The 17976-nt window shown below is 37.3% G+C and overlaps 1 protein-coding gene across 1 annotated transcript; it reads left to right on the plus strand.

Moving 5' to 3' along the window:
- The first annotated feature begins 517 nt into the window (after positions 1-517).
- Positions 518-17332, plus strand: tlcd2 (TLC domain containing 2). Its single transcript, XM_026332069.2, has 4 exons — positions 518-1161; positions 1583-1665; positions 3668-3750; positions 14577-17332. The coding sequence occupies exons 1-4, from the start codon at positions 983-985 to the stop codon at positions 14955-14957; spliced, it is 726 nt and encodes a 241-aa protein (XP_026187854.1). The 5' UTR covers positions 518-982; the 3' UTR covers positions 14958-17332.
- Positions 17333-17976: the final 644 nt, after the last annotated feature.

The following is a 17976-nucleotide window of genomic DNA, read 5'->3' on the forward strand; positions in this document are numbered from 1 at the left end:
AGATCCACCCTCTCCAGAGCTGTTTTAGGGATGGAAGCTATTAAGTGAAAATCTTCTATATTTAATATTAAAATAAAATAAATGAAGTGATATATTTTAATTGTAAAAGGTGTGCCCTATAAATGATGCATAATTTTTAGTCACCAGGTTACATGACTTTTAGTCAATTAGTCAAATCTTTTTTTTTTTTTTTTTTTTTGAGTGACAGTCCCTAAAATGGCTCCAGAGAGGGTGTATCTGTCAATGTCGAACTTCAAGCTGTCAACCTGCTTTAACCGCGCTACAGGCGCATAAAACGCAGCTTTTCAAAGCCAGATTTTCCTCACGTCTTGGATAATTTGTTGTTAATATAAAACTTCAAAGTATATACATTTCTTCTATAGTGTTGTTTTTGTATTTTATAGCGTATCTTGTGATATTGATAATGTTATCTTTGAAAGAGACATTTCCGACATACTTGAACCCCTCATAATACATGAAACGTGCTTTTGGCCGCACCTCTTTATAGTAGGGCGGGGAGAAGCTGCTTGCTTTATGTTGATGTCAAAAAGTTACACAAGCGTGGTGTGATGGGGTTTTACAACAGGACGGTTTCACAACAGTTAAAGAGGCTTGACGCCTACGGTCAACCTTCACCTCTGCCGTGTACACCTGTGGCCGCTTTCTTTAGCCGGATTACCTCAGAAAAAAACATATATTCAATCCGTGTAAGTGGGAAACCATTTGACAGTCCACGCCGTTTCTCTTTCTGGACAATAGGTGTGAAACAATCACGGTTTTTTTTCGCGTCTTAAGCCTCTTTGAAAAACCAGTGAATAAATGATTGGGGATGTTAACGTGATTGTGTCGATCTTCGCAAACAAGTAAACCCACAGTCTGTCTGGGCCACAGTCTTAGCCTTCGCTGCGTTTACCCACCACTCCCATCGGAGACAGTTGTGGCCTGTGAGGTCCTTAAATACTAGAAAGAAAGAAAAACAGCTATGGATCTGAGTTCAGTCATTTTAATGACTGGGGGCTCCGTCGGATTTTTCAGAGTTGTCAACGCTGGAGTCAGCAAACTCCCCATACCTGAATCTGCTCGCAGAAATACATGGAAATGGAGAAATATATCTGCATCCTTCGTGCACAGTTTTATTACGGCGACATTGGCAGTGCTTTGGTAAGTTAAGCTGAATAAGACAGTTTTACTCAGCATTTTAAGTTAACCAGGATCTGAAATTAAGAGGTTAGATATGCTTAGCGTGCGGGCATGGTTTTCTCTTATGGTTTTCTCTTTCTCTTTTTGGCGTGGTTTGGTTTACATGTAACTGAGCAGTTTGAATGTTGTTCAGTGCTGGAGGTTTTCTACTTTTGCCATACCGTTTGGTCGCATCCTCTACCATGATTAAAAAGTTTATTGGCAGTAGACTTTAATATGTGGTGTAAGAATGAGCTAACTATGCCTTGCGGTGACCATTTTAATGCATATCAATGTTAAAATTAAAGTTGACTGGATTGTTTGTAAAGTTATCCTAAAGTTAAATTCCTCAAATCTTTTACTCTGAAGTTGTAAACTTTAACTCTTCTGTTTTTCTTTTCAGCTTTTTCCTGCACCCACAGATGGCCGAAGATTTGATCGAAACTCACTCTGTGTTTTCTCATGCTTTAGTGTCATTTTCCATTGGTAAGTAGCACTTCTATTGTGTCCACTTGTAAATTGCAAATTTGGTCCTTGTGCAAATGGGCTGGTGGTGGCACCCAGAGGTGCTGCCATCCTAAGGGAAAATGTGGAAGTGAGATTAAATGTTGTCAAGCCAGGTTTAGGTCAAGGTGTTTAAGTATATAAATGTCTATCTTTTAATCGGCTAATACAAGCCTTAAACTGACAAGCATTTAGTATTTTAATTTGCTGAATAAGAAAACATTTTGCATAATTATGTCAGTAAATGGGAGAGTGAACTTTTAGTGTTTCCATTTCCCGTGACAAATATGGAAAGCATATTTGTCAGATACAGAAGCAGATACAGATATGGAAAGCATATTTGTCTGTAAGAATTGGGCAGCTATGGGAACCTGATACTTTTTGTACATCTATTCTCTGACTTGCACAAATTAGATTATTAGGATTTTTTTCAAATTTAAGTGTGCATGCTATCCCACATTCTTAATTTGCTGCCTGTTCTGCTTTTTGCTTTTTCTCATCAAATCTCAAAGTAGTCTAGAGCAGTTGGTGGTATATTAGAGCTCTTAAATTCACAAATTTATTGGAACTGTGCAAGGGCCTCCCCAGGGATTCCTGGGATGGTTAACATTTTTTCAGGAAGTCCAGCCTTGGAAGCTGAGCATAGCAAGGAGCAGTGTTGGTATGTGAAGATCAATAGGGGCTATTATGGTCAGTCCCTGGCACAGTGCGTAACCCTGTACAGTCATGTGACACCACCAAGACAGTAACTATGCAAAAAGTCAGTTGATCTATGCGAGCCATAAACATCAGATACAAGTGGTAATGGAAAGGGGAGTAATCTATGCAAAAACAAGGGGAGTGCTTCTCCCAAGCCCTCACTCTAAAAATGTGGTGTGATTCTTCTGAGGCCTTACCAACTTTCGAGATGTTTATATACTGCCGTAACTTGGACGGTATTAAATTAAGCTAGGCGTCTAAATCAGGTTTCTCTTGCTTAACTGGATTATTCCAATAATTTCGGTGTGTGTCAGCCTGAAACCTGTTGTTTGACTGACTGGTTTAAGAAAGGAGTTCCCCTTCATGGAAGCATTCCATTGCAGCTTAGCTCCAAACGATCAATGAACACTGAACGATGAATGAAAGTAAATTTATTGTTTTGGAAGATTTCATTAGAAGCATACTTTTTCTTTCTCTGGCTTTCCTGCTCAGACTTTGGTTGACAGTCCAGCAGTGTTTGGTTCACTTTGTTTTGGGCATCATGCTTATGTTGCTGAATATAAAGATGTAAAAATAAGCTAAATAAATTTTTCTCTGTCATATTTTTTGGTTCTTTAACATGTATGTTGTGAACACAGATATCAGTAATGAGCAAATCATTATAAAAGACAGAATGGCAAGATAAGAAATGTCACTAAAGAGTACTGTTTTTGCTCCAGTTGGCTGTTTATTGTAAAACCTGACCCAAACCTTGTCTTCTTCGCTTTCAGTGCTCCTATAAAACAATGTGAAGAAACTATGGAGACCACATTATGCAAATAAACCAAATCAAATAAAAACAAATCAAGTGCTTGATAGCACACTTGTAATAATAACTGGTTGGTGGCTGGTAGCACATACATTTATTTATGGTGAGACAAACCCAAACATCATGCCACATTAACAGACAGATCCTGGTGTCAAATTTCCAAAATAATGGGTTTGTTCCAGTCTTGCCAGAGCCTTGATCTTCTTTGTATCCCTCCATTTCCATCCTCAAAATGTCGATATTTTTCTAGCATTCTCAAAAGCTGTTGCTATGGATACATCTGTTGGCAGGAAATGGGTGCAGGGTGGTGGATATGAATAGCCCCTCTCCATTGCTGTCGTCATGGATGCAGGGTCTCCCTGACACACGTGATAAACTAAAGGATGTGTTTGTCAGAAGAGTCTGTTGGGTTTAATTAATGAGTTGTTGAACCTAAATAAGACATTAACTGTTGCTAAATGGTGTCTATCCCCACAGGTTACTTCATCTATGACTTCTTTGACATGGTGACAAACCAGAAGCTGAATCAGTCCTGGGAGCTTCTCTTTCATCACATTGTGGTAGGTCTTTCAAGCCCTATATCACAGTCAAAAATAAGCTTCAAGATGTTTCACTTTGAGTGTAACTGGCAGAAGAGTATCTTATCTGCATCTGTGTAAGAAATAATTCAACTGTAAAAATAACTCCTATGTAGTTATGAAACAGATTAAGCACCAAAACCCAATACTTTTGTGAAAAGCATAAACATGGGAAAGATGAAAAACCTGTCTGTCTTGTCTACTTACAAAGAACAAATGAGGGTGGAACAAAGAGTCAATCATTCCGGTGTGAAAGCCCCCTGGCAAGCATCCACCCCCCCCATTTCTTTAAACGTTTAACATTTAATACGGGGGACCTAGTATTCAGTGTCTGGCATTTCATTTACCCACACTACAACATCTAGGAGATTCTGTTCACACTGTCATCTTCATGACACGTGACCCTAGCAGACTGCCCTAATGGAGATTCTTTCTTTTAAGCACTATGAAAAACAAGGGAAATTACAGTGGAAATACAGAACTAGATCTTCAAGTATGTTCTCACTTTGCTTCTGGCAGTGTGGCCTACATCTAAAACCCTGCTGATGTTTGGATTGCTTTCTGTTGTCAAGCGTTTGTTCTTGTTATTGTAGTGCATTACACCCCTCACCAGAGCTATTTGTTTAAATGCCTTAGGATTTGCACTGTACATCAGCCATAATGAGTATATGTTTGTTAACACAGGCACAATTTCAAACTAAAAATGTAGTATTCATTTACAAAATTTAGAAATCAGGTCACAAGACAAGGATTATGCTGCGTACAGGAAAAAGCATGGTGATGTTTCATTTACAAAAAGCATGCTTACAAATGGCAGCATTAACATACTCTTTAGGTATAAACACAGGCATATGGTGCATATGAATGTAAATGTATGTGTGGCCAGATACATATAAATATCATTTTTGCATTTGGAGTGTGCTCACTGGTGGAAAGTGTCCTGTGCTTTTATGTGGAAAACAACTCTAAAATGTAAATTAGAATCTCTTTCCAGTACCTTTCTCACATAATACTATGCCAGAATATTGGCATAGGATTATTATCAACTGACCAACTTTTCTGCTGGTTTTGGTAGTCAGATGGTTCCACAACAAGGTCTGGGAGTTTCTTGCAAAAACCCTTGGTCTTACAGATTCTCAAGATTTTCTTTAGTGGTTGCTTGAGCAGCACACTTTCCATTAAACACAGTAGTGTCTGTTGGATATACCCAAATCAATAGATATGCCGTATACTGCATAATTTCAGTTAATGCAGCAAGTAAAAATCTAGTACATCTTTGTCTCTTTCTATTGAATCTGATTTTAAGGGTACCTTTTCATAATCTGTAGTTTGTAGTTTTTATTGACTTTTACACAAATTTACAAAAAAGTTACTTCCTCTGTTTTCCAGACACACTTGGCTTTGCCTCTTCTCTGACATTGTTTGTGCATGTCATGTTATCCTTGGCAAAATTTAAAGTTTTGTGTTCAAAATCTTTTTGTACCTTTTGCCAAAAAATTATTGGACAAATTATGGTGGTATTATGAATTTTGGGCCCAGGTCAAATGTCATTGTTCACAATGCATGTGATGTCTGGTTGCTTAAGAGTTAATCTACCGTGGGTTTGTGTGGTGATGATGGTACAAGCTTGAGACATCAAGGGCATTTCACAGGTGAATTCTTCCTAATCACACCTAAGATGCCAGGTGGGATTCAGTGTTTCACGGGTGGAAATACTCATTTTGGATTAGCTGTGGAAACCAGGTTCACCAACACCTGGTTTGCTGGTGGAAAAGGCCCAGCAAGGTTTGAGAGAAAATAGCAGTAGCCTCTTTTTACAGAAAGTCTTTTTTTTTTCTCCTTCACTTCCAGGAACTCTAGTGAATAGGCCAGACCAGCTGGCTTCAGATAGTCACTTGAGTGTGGGAGTGACACAGACCTCCTTCTCATTCACATAACTCTCTGTGCTTCAGCTCTAAATCTTTCTTCTGACTCCCTTCATTTCCCTTTGCACTTCCTATTATACCACTTTCATTTATTCTTTTTTTATGATGTTCACTGCTTGATTTCCAACCATTTTCTGTTTTGGCTTTTTTAATCTTGTTAAATTTTTGGATCTAGTTGAAGGGAAAGATCTTTTGAGAGTTAACATTCATTTATTCACATTTAGATTTTTTATGACAATGTCTATGTATATACCAATGACTGTCAATGGTATATACACTGTACAACTATGCATATATAAAATGCTACATAAAGGATTGAAGTGCAATTGGGTATTAAAAAATGGATAATGGATAACCTAAAATTTCGACAGAACTTTGGTTTGTCTTATAAGGTGGCCCTGAGAGCGTAACATATTGCAGTTTTAAGAAAAAAAGATGAAAATAAACAAAACAGAAGAAAGTTAAAAAGAGAAAACACAACTAAATACAGAAACACGCTACAAAAAGAAAAAACACAATCAAATACAACATTGTCTTTCCTAAATGGCAAAAGAAATTTAAATGTACAATTCATTTCTCTAGCCCAACTCTGATCTTAGCCTACCATGAAGGTTTTTTCTGTTACGCCATATTAAAAATGGTCATGATGAAACATGAGTTTTGTTGATTCCCGTTGCCTCAGTTAAGGAAGAATAATAAAGTCAAACATTCCATGGAAGGTTTTTTTTTTTCCCTTACTAATGACCGTAGTGGAGATTACAGCATCTTATTTCTATGAATGTGTGGGCCCTGCCCCAGTTACTAATGCCTGATGAGCCACTGACAGCCATAATCTTTTTTTTTTTTTTTCCTTTGCTAGCAAGAAGCCCTACATTTTCTCCCACTTATAAATAACAATAAGATGAAATATCTGTTTATCTACAATATACTGTATATTGTTTAAGAAACATAACATGCACGTTTTTTGAAAATAATCATAAGCATTGACTCTTTTAATGTACAGTATTTAACAATGTTGCACACACAGTAAAACTGCTGTTAAACAGTTTTCAAAAAATATGATTAATAAACTTTATATTGAGCCATCATAAGTGCACAAATAAGAAATAACTTCAAGTTACGTTCAAAACAGCAGCTTACCTGAAGTTATAGAGCCCTCAAATTTTAGATATTAAAGCATAATAATATCACCAAAATGACAGCATGTTTGTATTGCTCATGACCTTATAACCTGAAAATTCTCTGTGTTTGCCTGCTCATATTTAACCTCAGTCAGATTTTTCCTTCTGAAGGTTCCTTTTGCACCAACCTATATGAGCATGTTTATTGTGAGTAAAAATAGATATTTGTGATAGGATCATGACACTGTCTCAGATAGTCCACACAGAATGTCACTTTAGGATGCAGGAATGTACTGTATTTGGTGTGACGCCACATGGCACCGGATTGTCATGTCTGCCACACAATACTAAATCTTAAGCTCTGTCAAACCTAATTATCCTGTATCCCTGTTTGTATCTTTCACTGTATCAATTTATCAGTTCCCTTTTCTTTGATTCAACTGCACCTTCCACCAGCTGCAGGTTGTCAAGCTGTTGATCTGTGGTTTCTTAATGTGATAGCAGCAATTCTTAAAGTCTCATTTAGTTTGAAGCCTCTATTGTTGCTGAGGCAGTCTTGTTTAAACGAATATTTCCGAAGCTCAGCTGGTCTGTTTCCTGAAGGATGTGCTTCCTACAGTAGTTAATGTTTCCTAGACAGGAACATTAATGAGCACGCTGTTGAGAATGACAAGGCTCTTTTGTAAGTGTAGTTCACAGTATATAATTACCCTTGTTATCTTTTCATGGTTAGAACTGCTAGGGTCTATTGCTATTTCATAACAGCAGCTGATGTTGTATGGATAGTATGTTTTTTTTTTTAATGTATATTCTTTTATTTTGTTTTGTATGTTCTTGCTAGCCAGCCCACAGATGCATGTCCAGCCTTCAAAATATGTGGACTCTGCCATTTGTTCTTTTTGACCCACACTTTGTTGCGATAAACCACATGCAGCAAGTGTTCTTAAAAGTTAACAGCATGTTTGCAAACTGTGAGCTACTGGAACCTCTGTTTTAATGACTTATTAATAATGAGAAGACCTCACACAATACAAAGGCAACAACCTCATGTCACATTTTGAGGTTAGTGATGGCCAGTGAGATGGTAGACAGAAACAGATGACCAAAAGACCAAAAAACCTAAACATGTGTTTTGGGTGGGGAAAGAGTGTAATGTGTAAGTTTGTCTTCGCGCCTCTTTTTACTGGCAAAAATGGTGGACCCCTCTTTCTCTGTCTGTCGAGACAGGAAGACTATTATCTGGTCTCCACATGAACCTCAGGCACCCAAGAGAGAGACAAACACACATGCTGCAAGCCTTCATCTTTCTGAGAGGCCTTCTGCAAAATGTGCACCCCCTCAAAACATTTCTGTGTGGCAGTTCCTTTCCATATATCACACTTGACGCCTTGTTATCAGGCCCCCCGACCTCCACCACACACACACACACCATTCCTTGCATAAGTCACCAACATCTCCCCTCATCCACCTACTCTCTTGCTTGTAATGCTTCCTCACCTGACTACAAACCAATGAAAGCTTGTGTGCTCCAGTACAATAATACTTTGTTTTTGGGTGGTTTTACGTTCTCATGGAATGCATTTCTAAACTTGAAGAATGTCCTTGTTTTGTGGTCAAAACAGTTTATATTTTCTAATGCAAAAGCAACGAAAAAACAAAATCCACAAATTGGTGGATGCATCTACTTGACTCTTTGCCATCCAAAGAAATGCCGCTGTGAAGCAATGAAAAGCAGTGAACTTTCATGATGCATGTGTTTGATCAGTCTCCATACGTCAGCTAGACATGTTGACAATATAATTACCTTTTACATATGCAATGTGTGAATTTGTCCACGGCCATGTGTGACATAAAATTTGCATGCCTATTTAAAATGCAAAGAATATAATGAAATGACATGAAAAATAAAATTATTAGGATTGGCTGGGAATTGAGAGTTAAGAAATAGAAAGTACATTTTGTGAGTAATGGACCATTTTAAAAAATATGTTTTTATGGGAAAATGTGTTGCAAAAACAAAGTACATTTTGGTGTTGATCCCATTACAAGGCTAAGGATTGTGAAATTCAGTGAAGTAGAAATAAGCTACACAGCAGAAAGGAGCAGCTTTGGCTACAGAGTCTCAAATAAAGGTAAAATGCATTTCAAAGAGGATGGAGGCTGGAAAAGCAGACTGCGCTTAAAAAAAAAAAAAGAGCGTGACATTTATTCATAGTTGGCATAATAACAAGTCATGCTGTTTGAATAGGTGTCTATCCAGTAGCAGTTTTGGAAAACACAGGGAGTTGACACTGTAAGCTACTTGTATGACTTGACTTGTACTATGACTTGTCCTGACTGGAAAGCAAAGCGTGGCGAAGTAGGAACACTACATTTGGTGCCAAACATAACTGACTAGAAGCAAGACATAAAAAACAGAGAACATGGCTGAGCTCCAGCTGCTGTGGGAATACCACGGTACTTGCATCTGATTCCATAAGCGTGGGTGGGTGTATACAACATAGGAACAACTTCATATTGAACATTTGTAGTAAGTGGAATTAACCTGTGTGTGTGTGTGTGTGTGTGTGTGTGTGTTTTATTTCTCATAGCAATGATGAGATATATCCAGTAGCTGTGAAAGGCTTCTTTTGTTTCTCACATCTCCCCAGCTTTCCTGGCTAGGACTGTGCTATGAATTAAAAGATAAGTATTACTAAATATTTTATATATTTTACTGTAATTGCTAAGATGATTAATACCACTCTCTTATCTGTAGTGTAGTTCTGTAAATCCAGGAAAGAAAGGAAATCAGCTTGTTTGTTCTTTCCAAAAGTAGCAACATCCACCAACAAGCACCTCAAACATTTACTAATTTTAATTTTTATATCTCATTCAATAAAAGGTGAGGCTGATGAAGACTGAAACCAACAATATATCCCACTACTGCTACTACTACTGTTGTATCTATCCAGAAGCTTTTGTATCTTATTTATCTGTGTCTTAGAGCCATTATTAAAAAACCCACCAGTGAGGCACCCAATTGCCCTAGGCATGTTTATTCTAAGTCATCAGATGTTATAGTCTCAGATGTTGTATTTAAACCAAATGTAGTGATTTAGTTCCGGTACTATAGGGGGCAATGTGTCCTCCTACCACCTGCGCAAACTCTATCTATGCATTTGAAGAGCTCTGAGGGGCATTTTTCTTCTCATTGCATCAGTTAGGCAAGGGCAGAGACATACAGCACACTTGTAGCAATGCACACCTCTGCTCCTCCCTTCTCACCCAGTTGTTAAATATCTCAACTGGTCACAATTTATCAAAACATTAACAGCCACAGAGCCTCACCCGATTGTCGATGTGACAATGAGGAAGAAGACACTGATTCTGAGCATTTGAAGAAGCACATGCACAATGTTAATTGATCATATTTGCCCTAAATAATTGCCTTTGGGTGCATTTGGTGAATTTCTGACCAGATATCTGTGACAGTGAAGAAATGAACTACTATTCTGCTGTCAGCTGATGAGAATTAATGCAAATCGCATGCTAACAGTTATGATCACTGTTCCTCAGTGTGTATGTGTGTGTGCCCTTTTAAACTTTGAACTCCCTGTTTGCTCGTGTGTGTGTGGGTTTCTGCAATCATTACTGTCTTGTGTCTCCAACGTCCTTCTCTCATAGACTGAACCATTGTAAGACCCTCCCACCTGCCCATCACCCCATAGCTGTGTTGCCTTTGACCAGATGGCCAACATCTTTCTGTTGAGTGTCATATTAAGTTTTTTTTCTCAACTTTGCAAGGCCATTTCCTGTCTCTTTATTGGATTGCACTGCCTGTTCTGTAATGCATGTTTAGGAAGTGTAATGGTGTTAGGGTGTTGCATCATGTAGCAGTGTCACATTGCTGTATTACTGAATATATTAATAAAACAACACTATTATTGTTATCTATATGTGGGTACTTAGATATGCAGTATATTGTCATATATGGAAATGGACAGGACCACATAACACTAAGTGTGGCATTTTGTATTCAGTATAATTTCTGTTTACACATTTCTTATGTTTGTACTGATAAAATTATTAAATAAAAATCCTTCATACTAAATTTAATAGCTGAATGTGAGTAGTATCAAGCACTGGACAAATTCTGCACGTTATTTTGACACCTAATAATAAACAGATATAAAATTCTGTTATGTCAAAAACAAAAATTGGGACCAAATTAGGAAGTTTTCTTTCCTGTGCTGGGATTTCGAGTCGCGTGACCACTTCAGGGCAAAAAAAAAAAAAAAAAAAAAAAGAGAATGAGCCTTGTACATGATACAAAATCCACTACACACCTTGCTGTTGCTATATACAGTTTTATTAGTTAACTCGTAACCTTGCTAGTTTCTTACACTTAATGTATAGAAGTTGATGCTAGCATGCTCTGGAATCCCCTTTGTAAGTACACCCCATCTTCTCATGTTTTACCATTGTGCTCTTGTACAGATGAGTTTTGCGTCTCTGACAATCTTTTCCTTCTGTAACATAATCAACTGACGATCAAATCAGTTATTTAGTAGTGTACTTGACATCCTGGTTAACAGTTATCATATTTTAATAATACTAAAATCTAGATAGATAGAATTGTGTTTAAATATAGTAAATTATCATACACTGTGTCTCTGGCAGAGCTTATGCTGGCTTTTTTTTTTTATGGCTGACATGTAAAGCCACCACACTAACCTCACACCTGCTGCCCTGAGCATGTGCTCTGAGAATATCTTAAACACACAGCCTCTTTTGTCTTGCTGCACCACCCTGTTGCTTTCTTTTTGTTGTCATTCAACACTTTGTCCATTGTAGCCAGCATGTTTTCAACTAGAGGCAGGGAAACTGGTTTAACATGGAAATCTCTAATAAGCCTTTGTGTTTGTGCTGCCTATTGTAACAAAAACTGTGAAAGACAGCAGACATTTTTAGATAAGCAGGGCTGCTCATTAAAAGATAAGCATGAGATGTGAAAGTGAGATACTGTACATCAGAAATGTAGGAAGTATATGGGTATGTGAGGCATTTGTGTGTCTGTGAGTGTGCCGGAGCGAGAATGCTGATGGCAGTAAACTTGTCAAACAACCCAAGAAGAAAGACAATGGGAGTATAATAAGGGTGAAGAGGCCTGGTAGAGGTTTGGCGGGTTCTACCGCATGTGTCTCAGCTTTGACTATAGAATTCTTGCCAATGAGTGGGATCAATAGAAAAAGCAACAAATATTATAATCAGAAAATGAAACACTAAATACAAGAAAGAAATGCAACACAGACACAATGTGACATCAATATTTTTTCAATTTTTTTTTTTTCTAAACCATTAGAAAAAGATGCAGTTCTTAATTGGTTGCCTCCTATTTTGAGGTAACAGCCCTAAGCCCCTGTGTGTGCAGGTGTTGGTTTTTCAGTCATGCATAGGGCTAAATAAACCTTTTTAATCTTTTTTTTTTTTTTTTTTGGCCCTGTCAGCTTACCATCTGAAATCTCATTACAATATTGGCTCAATTTAACAGCTCAAACATTTATCAATACCTGCCGTCTTTACACAACTGTCTTATCATATGAACTTTACCCCACTTTTTGAGTGACCTGTGCATTCATTGTAATGCTTTGACACTAAAAGTCAGGATAAGAGATTTTTCCCAGGTTATTCATAACCCTGTTGGCTGTACTTGTCTTCCATCTTTGCACCCAGTGTTCTCTTCCTGACGGGGCAAACAGAAGGTCTCTCACCAGGGCATAGAGACAGTGTAATTGAGCCCATAGGGAGAAAATACTGTACAAGAAAACAGCCACACTGCCTTGTTTTTCAGCCCTTTTTTTGGATTTTATGTAAGTGGCTATACTCATAAGTCAATGTATGTAGTTGCAGCCCAAATATTAAATAACACTCCTCTGGTCTTATTCTGTCCTGTTTAAACCAAAGTACTACCCACCTCAGTCTCCATATCAAAAATGTCCTTTTTCTGTATTAATGTGGGGTGTTGAGCATATTAACTAAGTTGATTTTAAATGTTAATTCTTTGAAGAGCACTTCTGTAATGCTGAGTTTGTCGTTAATGCAGTAATTGTCAATGTCACAGGAGAGCAACTGACCAACCAACAATGAGGTGTGAGCTCATGAGTTTGTGTGTTAAGCTTTGTTTTGTTCTAAAAGGTCTTCTGTCCTGTTGAGATTACTGTTTTCACTACCAACACACTGACTTTGATTGCGGCAGGCATCACAATTGTTCACCAGCATTGTTCGTCATCATAACCTCACACCAGGTGCAGAGTTTGATTTGTGGTGTGTGTGAAAGAGCATCAGATCTAATCCCAAAATGGATATGTGAGTGGTTTTTTTTTTTGCCCCCAGTTAAAAGCCGAACATCAGTTATGATAATGTCTAACACTTTGGCCCAGAGCATGATGCAGTATTTCAATCAATATTGGCCAGATTGCCATTCAGTTTACTCTGGTGATTCATGGTAAGCATAGAATTATTTGTAGCGATTTCATTGGCTGTAGTGTAACATATAGTTGAAGTATTCCCTTGTCTAACACTTATGTCCATAACAGGGTGTTTTTAAAACAAATTGCCAAAGTTTTATTTCATTTGATATGAACCAGGACCCTATGTTTAATTGCCATCGAAAGCCATGCTAGTCACAGTTTGAACTGTAGTTTTTGTTGGGGGAGAGCAGTGCATCTGATAGTGCACTTAAAATGACACCAGAACAAAAACCTTTTACAAGAATTTTTAGTTTTTACAAATGTTTAAACCTTGTGCAGGAATGGAAACACATGCTGTGAAAAAAACTTTTGAACATGAATAGAGTTGCATTTCAATAGATAGGATAGAGATGGTATGCTGCTGACTTTTCTCACATGACTAGTTACCTAACCTAATACAGTGTGTCAGTTGACTCTGTGTTGCATTAGAGAGGGCATCCCATGACCTCATACAAAACACAAACACAAAGGAGCCATAGCTGACAGTAAAGGTCATTCTCTCACAACACAGTGTGTCCCATGACCTGCACTGCCCTAACAAATAATTTGCTTTGGACTGGTTTCTACTTGTATTACTCTTCTTTCATTATCTCACCTTACTAGTATAAATATGTCAACAAGTCTAAATATAAAGTATAGTGTGTCTGAACAAGTTTGTCTTTCTGCTACACTGTGTGTGGATATCGGAAAGTGTGCATAATCCTTCCCTCTGAATCTTAGGTGTAATGTAAACGTGTATGGTTTGTGGTGTAACCTTTTATCATTTTTCAGACTGAAAGGATGTTGCTGCCACCATGTGGAGCTCATCTGTTAGTTACATCTTTCATAAGCAATGCTCAGCAGAATTAATTGATGGAGTGGCATCCGTCCACGTGTTCACAGAGACTTTAGTCACTATTGTACTTTTATTTCATGACATCTTCTTAGTTTAAATACACAGTTTGGAGAAATACACTGACATACTAGCGTATGTTTTTTGTTGGGGCATATCAACTTTAAAATAGATGTATGTTCATACAAGAGTTGAACTTTTTAAAAAAAAAAAAAAAAGTCAAATTGTTTTTTTAAACACCTAACTTCCTAAATGTAGAGATAGCAGAAAAGCTGATTTTGCACTAAATCCATTAACAAAAGTTTTCAATAGTTTAAGCTGGTAGTTTGAGAAGAAAATATTGTCTATTAATCACATCTGGGAGGTCACATCCATTGTAATGCTCTTTTTCCTTGTTTTTTTTTTTTTTCTTTTGCAGGTGATCACCTGTTTTGGCCTGTCTGTGCTGTCTTGCCGCTATATTGGATTTTCTGTAGTGGCTTTGTTGGTGGAGATAAACTCTGTGTTCCTCCACTTCAGGCAGATCCTGCGCATGGCCAACATTGTCACAGGAACGTTGTACCGGGTCAACAGCATGATAAACCTGGGCACATACGTGGTGTTTCGCATTAACACGCTGGCCTGGATGACCCGCTGGCTGGTGCTCAACAGGGAGAAGGTGCCCCTCCTGGCCTACACGCTGGGTAGTGTGGGCATGGCCATCATGACAGTCATGAATATTGTCCTCTTTTATCGGCTGCTCAGGAGTGACTTTTTGAAGAACAGCACCCGTGAGACCAAGAAAGAGAAGGAGATGTAGAGAGGAGGGAGGAAAAATCACATTCATAAACACACTCATTACTGTACATTAACACCCTGTGGTTGAGATTTGCCATCGTTCTGCAGGAATGGGGGGATGTTTATATTTCTCATACTGTACAGGTACGTGTATACAAGGTATAGTTAAGGCGTATCATTCGAAACATAGCCCATAAACAATTTGTATGCTGAAAGCTAGGTTGCCTATCAGTAATTTCTGTGATTGTGTGCTACAGTCATCCTTAATTGTCATGACTGTCTCACTATAAGAATAAGATAATGCCTTATTGCCCACAGGGTGTTTTAGCCAAGTTTAATCTAAAATGTAGCTTGGATACAATGTGCAAACTGACCCTCCAACACTCATGTATACTTTCACAGAAACAAAAAAGCAAATGCAAATTATCTTGAGTTATTTCATAAGGATTATTGTTTACTTGTATATATATTCTATCCATATTATGTTGTGGCTAGCAGTTTGGAGGTGACTTTGTCTCTTTTTTCTACCAGAGGTCCTCAACTGAAAACCGCCTGCTACCTCAGAAAGGTTTTACCAGTTCTTTGCGTCCTTCTATCACAAGGAATGTTGTTGTCAACATTTGGCAGGTTGTTTGTTGTTAGATTTTAAAAAAGAAAGTTTAGTCTATGGAAACCCAGCAAACACCAGTCAGAAAAAATACAGTTTACTTGAAACTAAATTGACTCTACTTCATTGACACAATCTGCTTTATCTTTAGGATATAATTATGGTCTTTTACACTTTGCCAGTGTATTAAATCATCTAGGAAAAATTATTTATAAAGCAGCAGTCATTCTAATTACTCAGTATAACATATAATATAAATTACAGTAGGTAGCATTGTATTACAGACTGACATAAGTTCATAATTTTGTCATGATTTAGATATGTTCTTATAGCACACCATGATGGTGTACAGTCTACAGTAGGCAGGAAAAATTACTCTTCCTTTGGCCCATGGTGGAAAACACACTGCTCAACATCACCTCAGTGACCTCAACACAGATCCAGGACCACCAGAGATGTCTTTACTTTGTAACTTCTTGGTAGATCACTGTCATCCTGCCTTTAATTTGAAGCTGCAAATAAGCACAGGTATATACAGAGAAATTCCTGAGGTGGTTGTTTGACCAAACAGGTCTAAGATCTGTGAATACAGATGTGTTCTGCACACGCTTTATAGCTGCCCACCCTGTCAGCACAGCAGTGTCATCTCTATGGCATAGAAATATTTGATGTGATTCAAGTCTAGTGTTGTTGCTTTTCTATATATAATTATTGTTTCAGTGGCTAAATTATGTGTATTTGTAATTTATTTGTAGTAAATTAAATTGAAATGAAAACAATTTTGAAGGAAATTCTCTGTCGTGATAGACAGTTGATTATAGTGAAGTCAGTTGTGCAAGTCACGTAGTTGCAGGGTATTTTGTATTTTGCCACAGTTAAGAGCAAATATCAGAGCCATGTTGTAAACTTGGAGTAAGCTCTGCACTTATATGCGGCTCATGAAGTGACAAAAACACACTCCACAAATTGTTAAAAGTCCATGACTGCACTGTCTTTCCCCCAAACCATGTGACTCATGGTTTGGGGGAAAGACAATGAAGTTTGGGTTATAATTCCCAGTTACCTTTTTTTAAAATCAAAGGTCAAATCAGAAGCATTTCCCTGGTGTTCCCTGTTTTTTTTGTTTTTGTTTTTTTAATCTTGAAAATTTTAGGACAGCTTCAGTGAAAACAGCTGATGACTCTAATTTCTTCCATATTAAAAAGCTTAACATTGTGAATGTAATGCATAAATCTTTATCGGCTTGTATTTCAAAAATCTTTATTTTAGTGGATAATGGACAGAAGGAAAATTACTTTATGATGTAACTACAGAGAAATGGAAATAGTGAACTTTTATTCCCACATAGCCTTATGTTGTCTCATTATCCTTTTTTTAACAACTTCATTAGAGAATGAGAAAAGAATTTCTTTTTATTACAACCAACCAAACGTTTTATTTCCTTGTTTAATACAATTTTTCTGTTGATTGATTTAATATTGTCCATTGGTAACTGTTAGATATTAAGTTTATAATAGTAATGAAGACTATTTACACTGTGTAGCTTGACAAGGACTTATAAACCCTTCATTAAGGGGAAAAGCCTGGAATACTGAAGCAACTGAGATTCTGAAAGCAAAACCATGTTTAACTTGGAGCATCAGACTCACATTTCACAGTTTTGTCTTCTATGTTTAAATATATTGTAGCAGTCTTGTCATGTTTTGTCAGAAATTATTTTGTAATTAAATCTCCGATTTATATGTTTATATATAAACATTTAACGTAAAAATAAACGTCAGAGAAATTAATGGTGTGTTTTCTTTTCATTGACAGATTTGGGGATAAATATAATTGTGCTAATATGAGCAGTGTAGAATACATGGTCTTATAGTGTAGATGCAGTAATGCTGATGGATACTATGTAACAGTGATGGAAGATGTTTTATGAACCTAGAATAACAATAACAAAGAGTAGAGATGGTGGACTCAAGTCATACTTAAGTCTCACTCAGTACCTTGAGACTTTGGACAAAAGAAGACTTGGGGACTTAGACTCCAGATTTGGGACTTGTAAACAAGCTTTATTATTATTTTTTTTAGAGCATCAACATGAAGGAAATGTCTGATGATCTGAATGTTATTCCCAACTGTGACTTGACAGGAAAAATACATCGGAGGGTCACAGACATGATGCACTGAGCAGATACTGTCATCAAACTGGACATGAATGTTAGTGCTAAGATGGCAGACAAAGAAAATATTACAAATATGGAATAAAATAAGGTAAAGAGTTAAAGTGCATGATTTACCTGATGTGCTCTGAATTCTTTATCCAGTTGTATCAGTGCAGTTTTCTGAGCAGTCTGGATGACATGTAGATGATATAATGCTGATTTCAACCATACAATTACATGTGCTGAATTCAAAATCCATTATTTTATACAAACACAGC

The sequence above is a fragment of the Mastacembelus armatus genome, chromosome 13 (assembly GCF_900324485.2).
Source record: "Mastacembelus armatus chromosome 13, fMasArm1.2, whole genome shotgun sequence".
Taxonomy (NCBI): domain Eukaryota; kingdom Metazoa; phylum Chordata; class Actinopteri; order Synbranchiformes; family Mastacembelidae; genus Mastacembelus; species Mastacembelus armatus.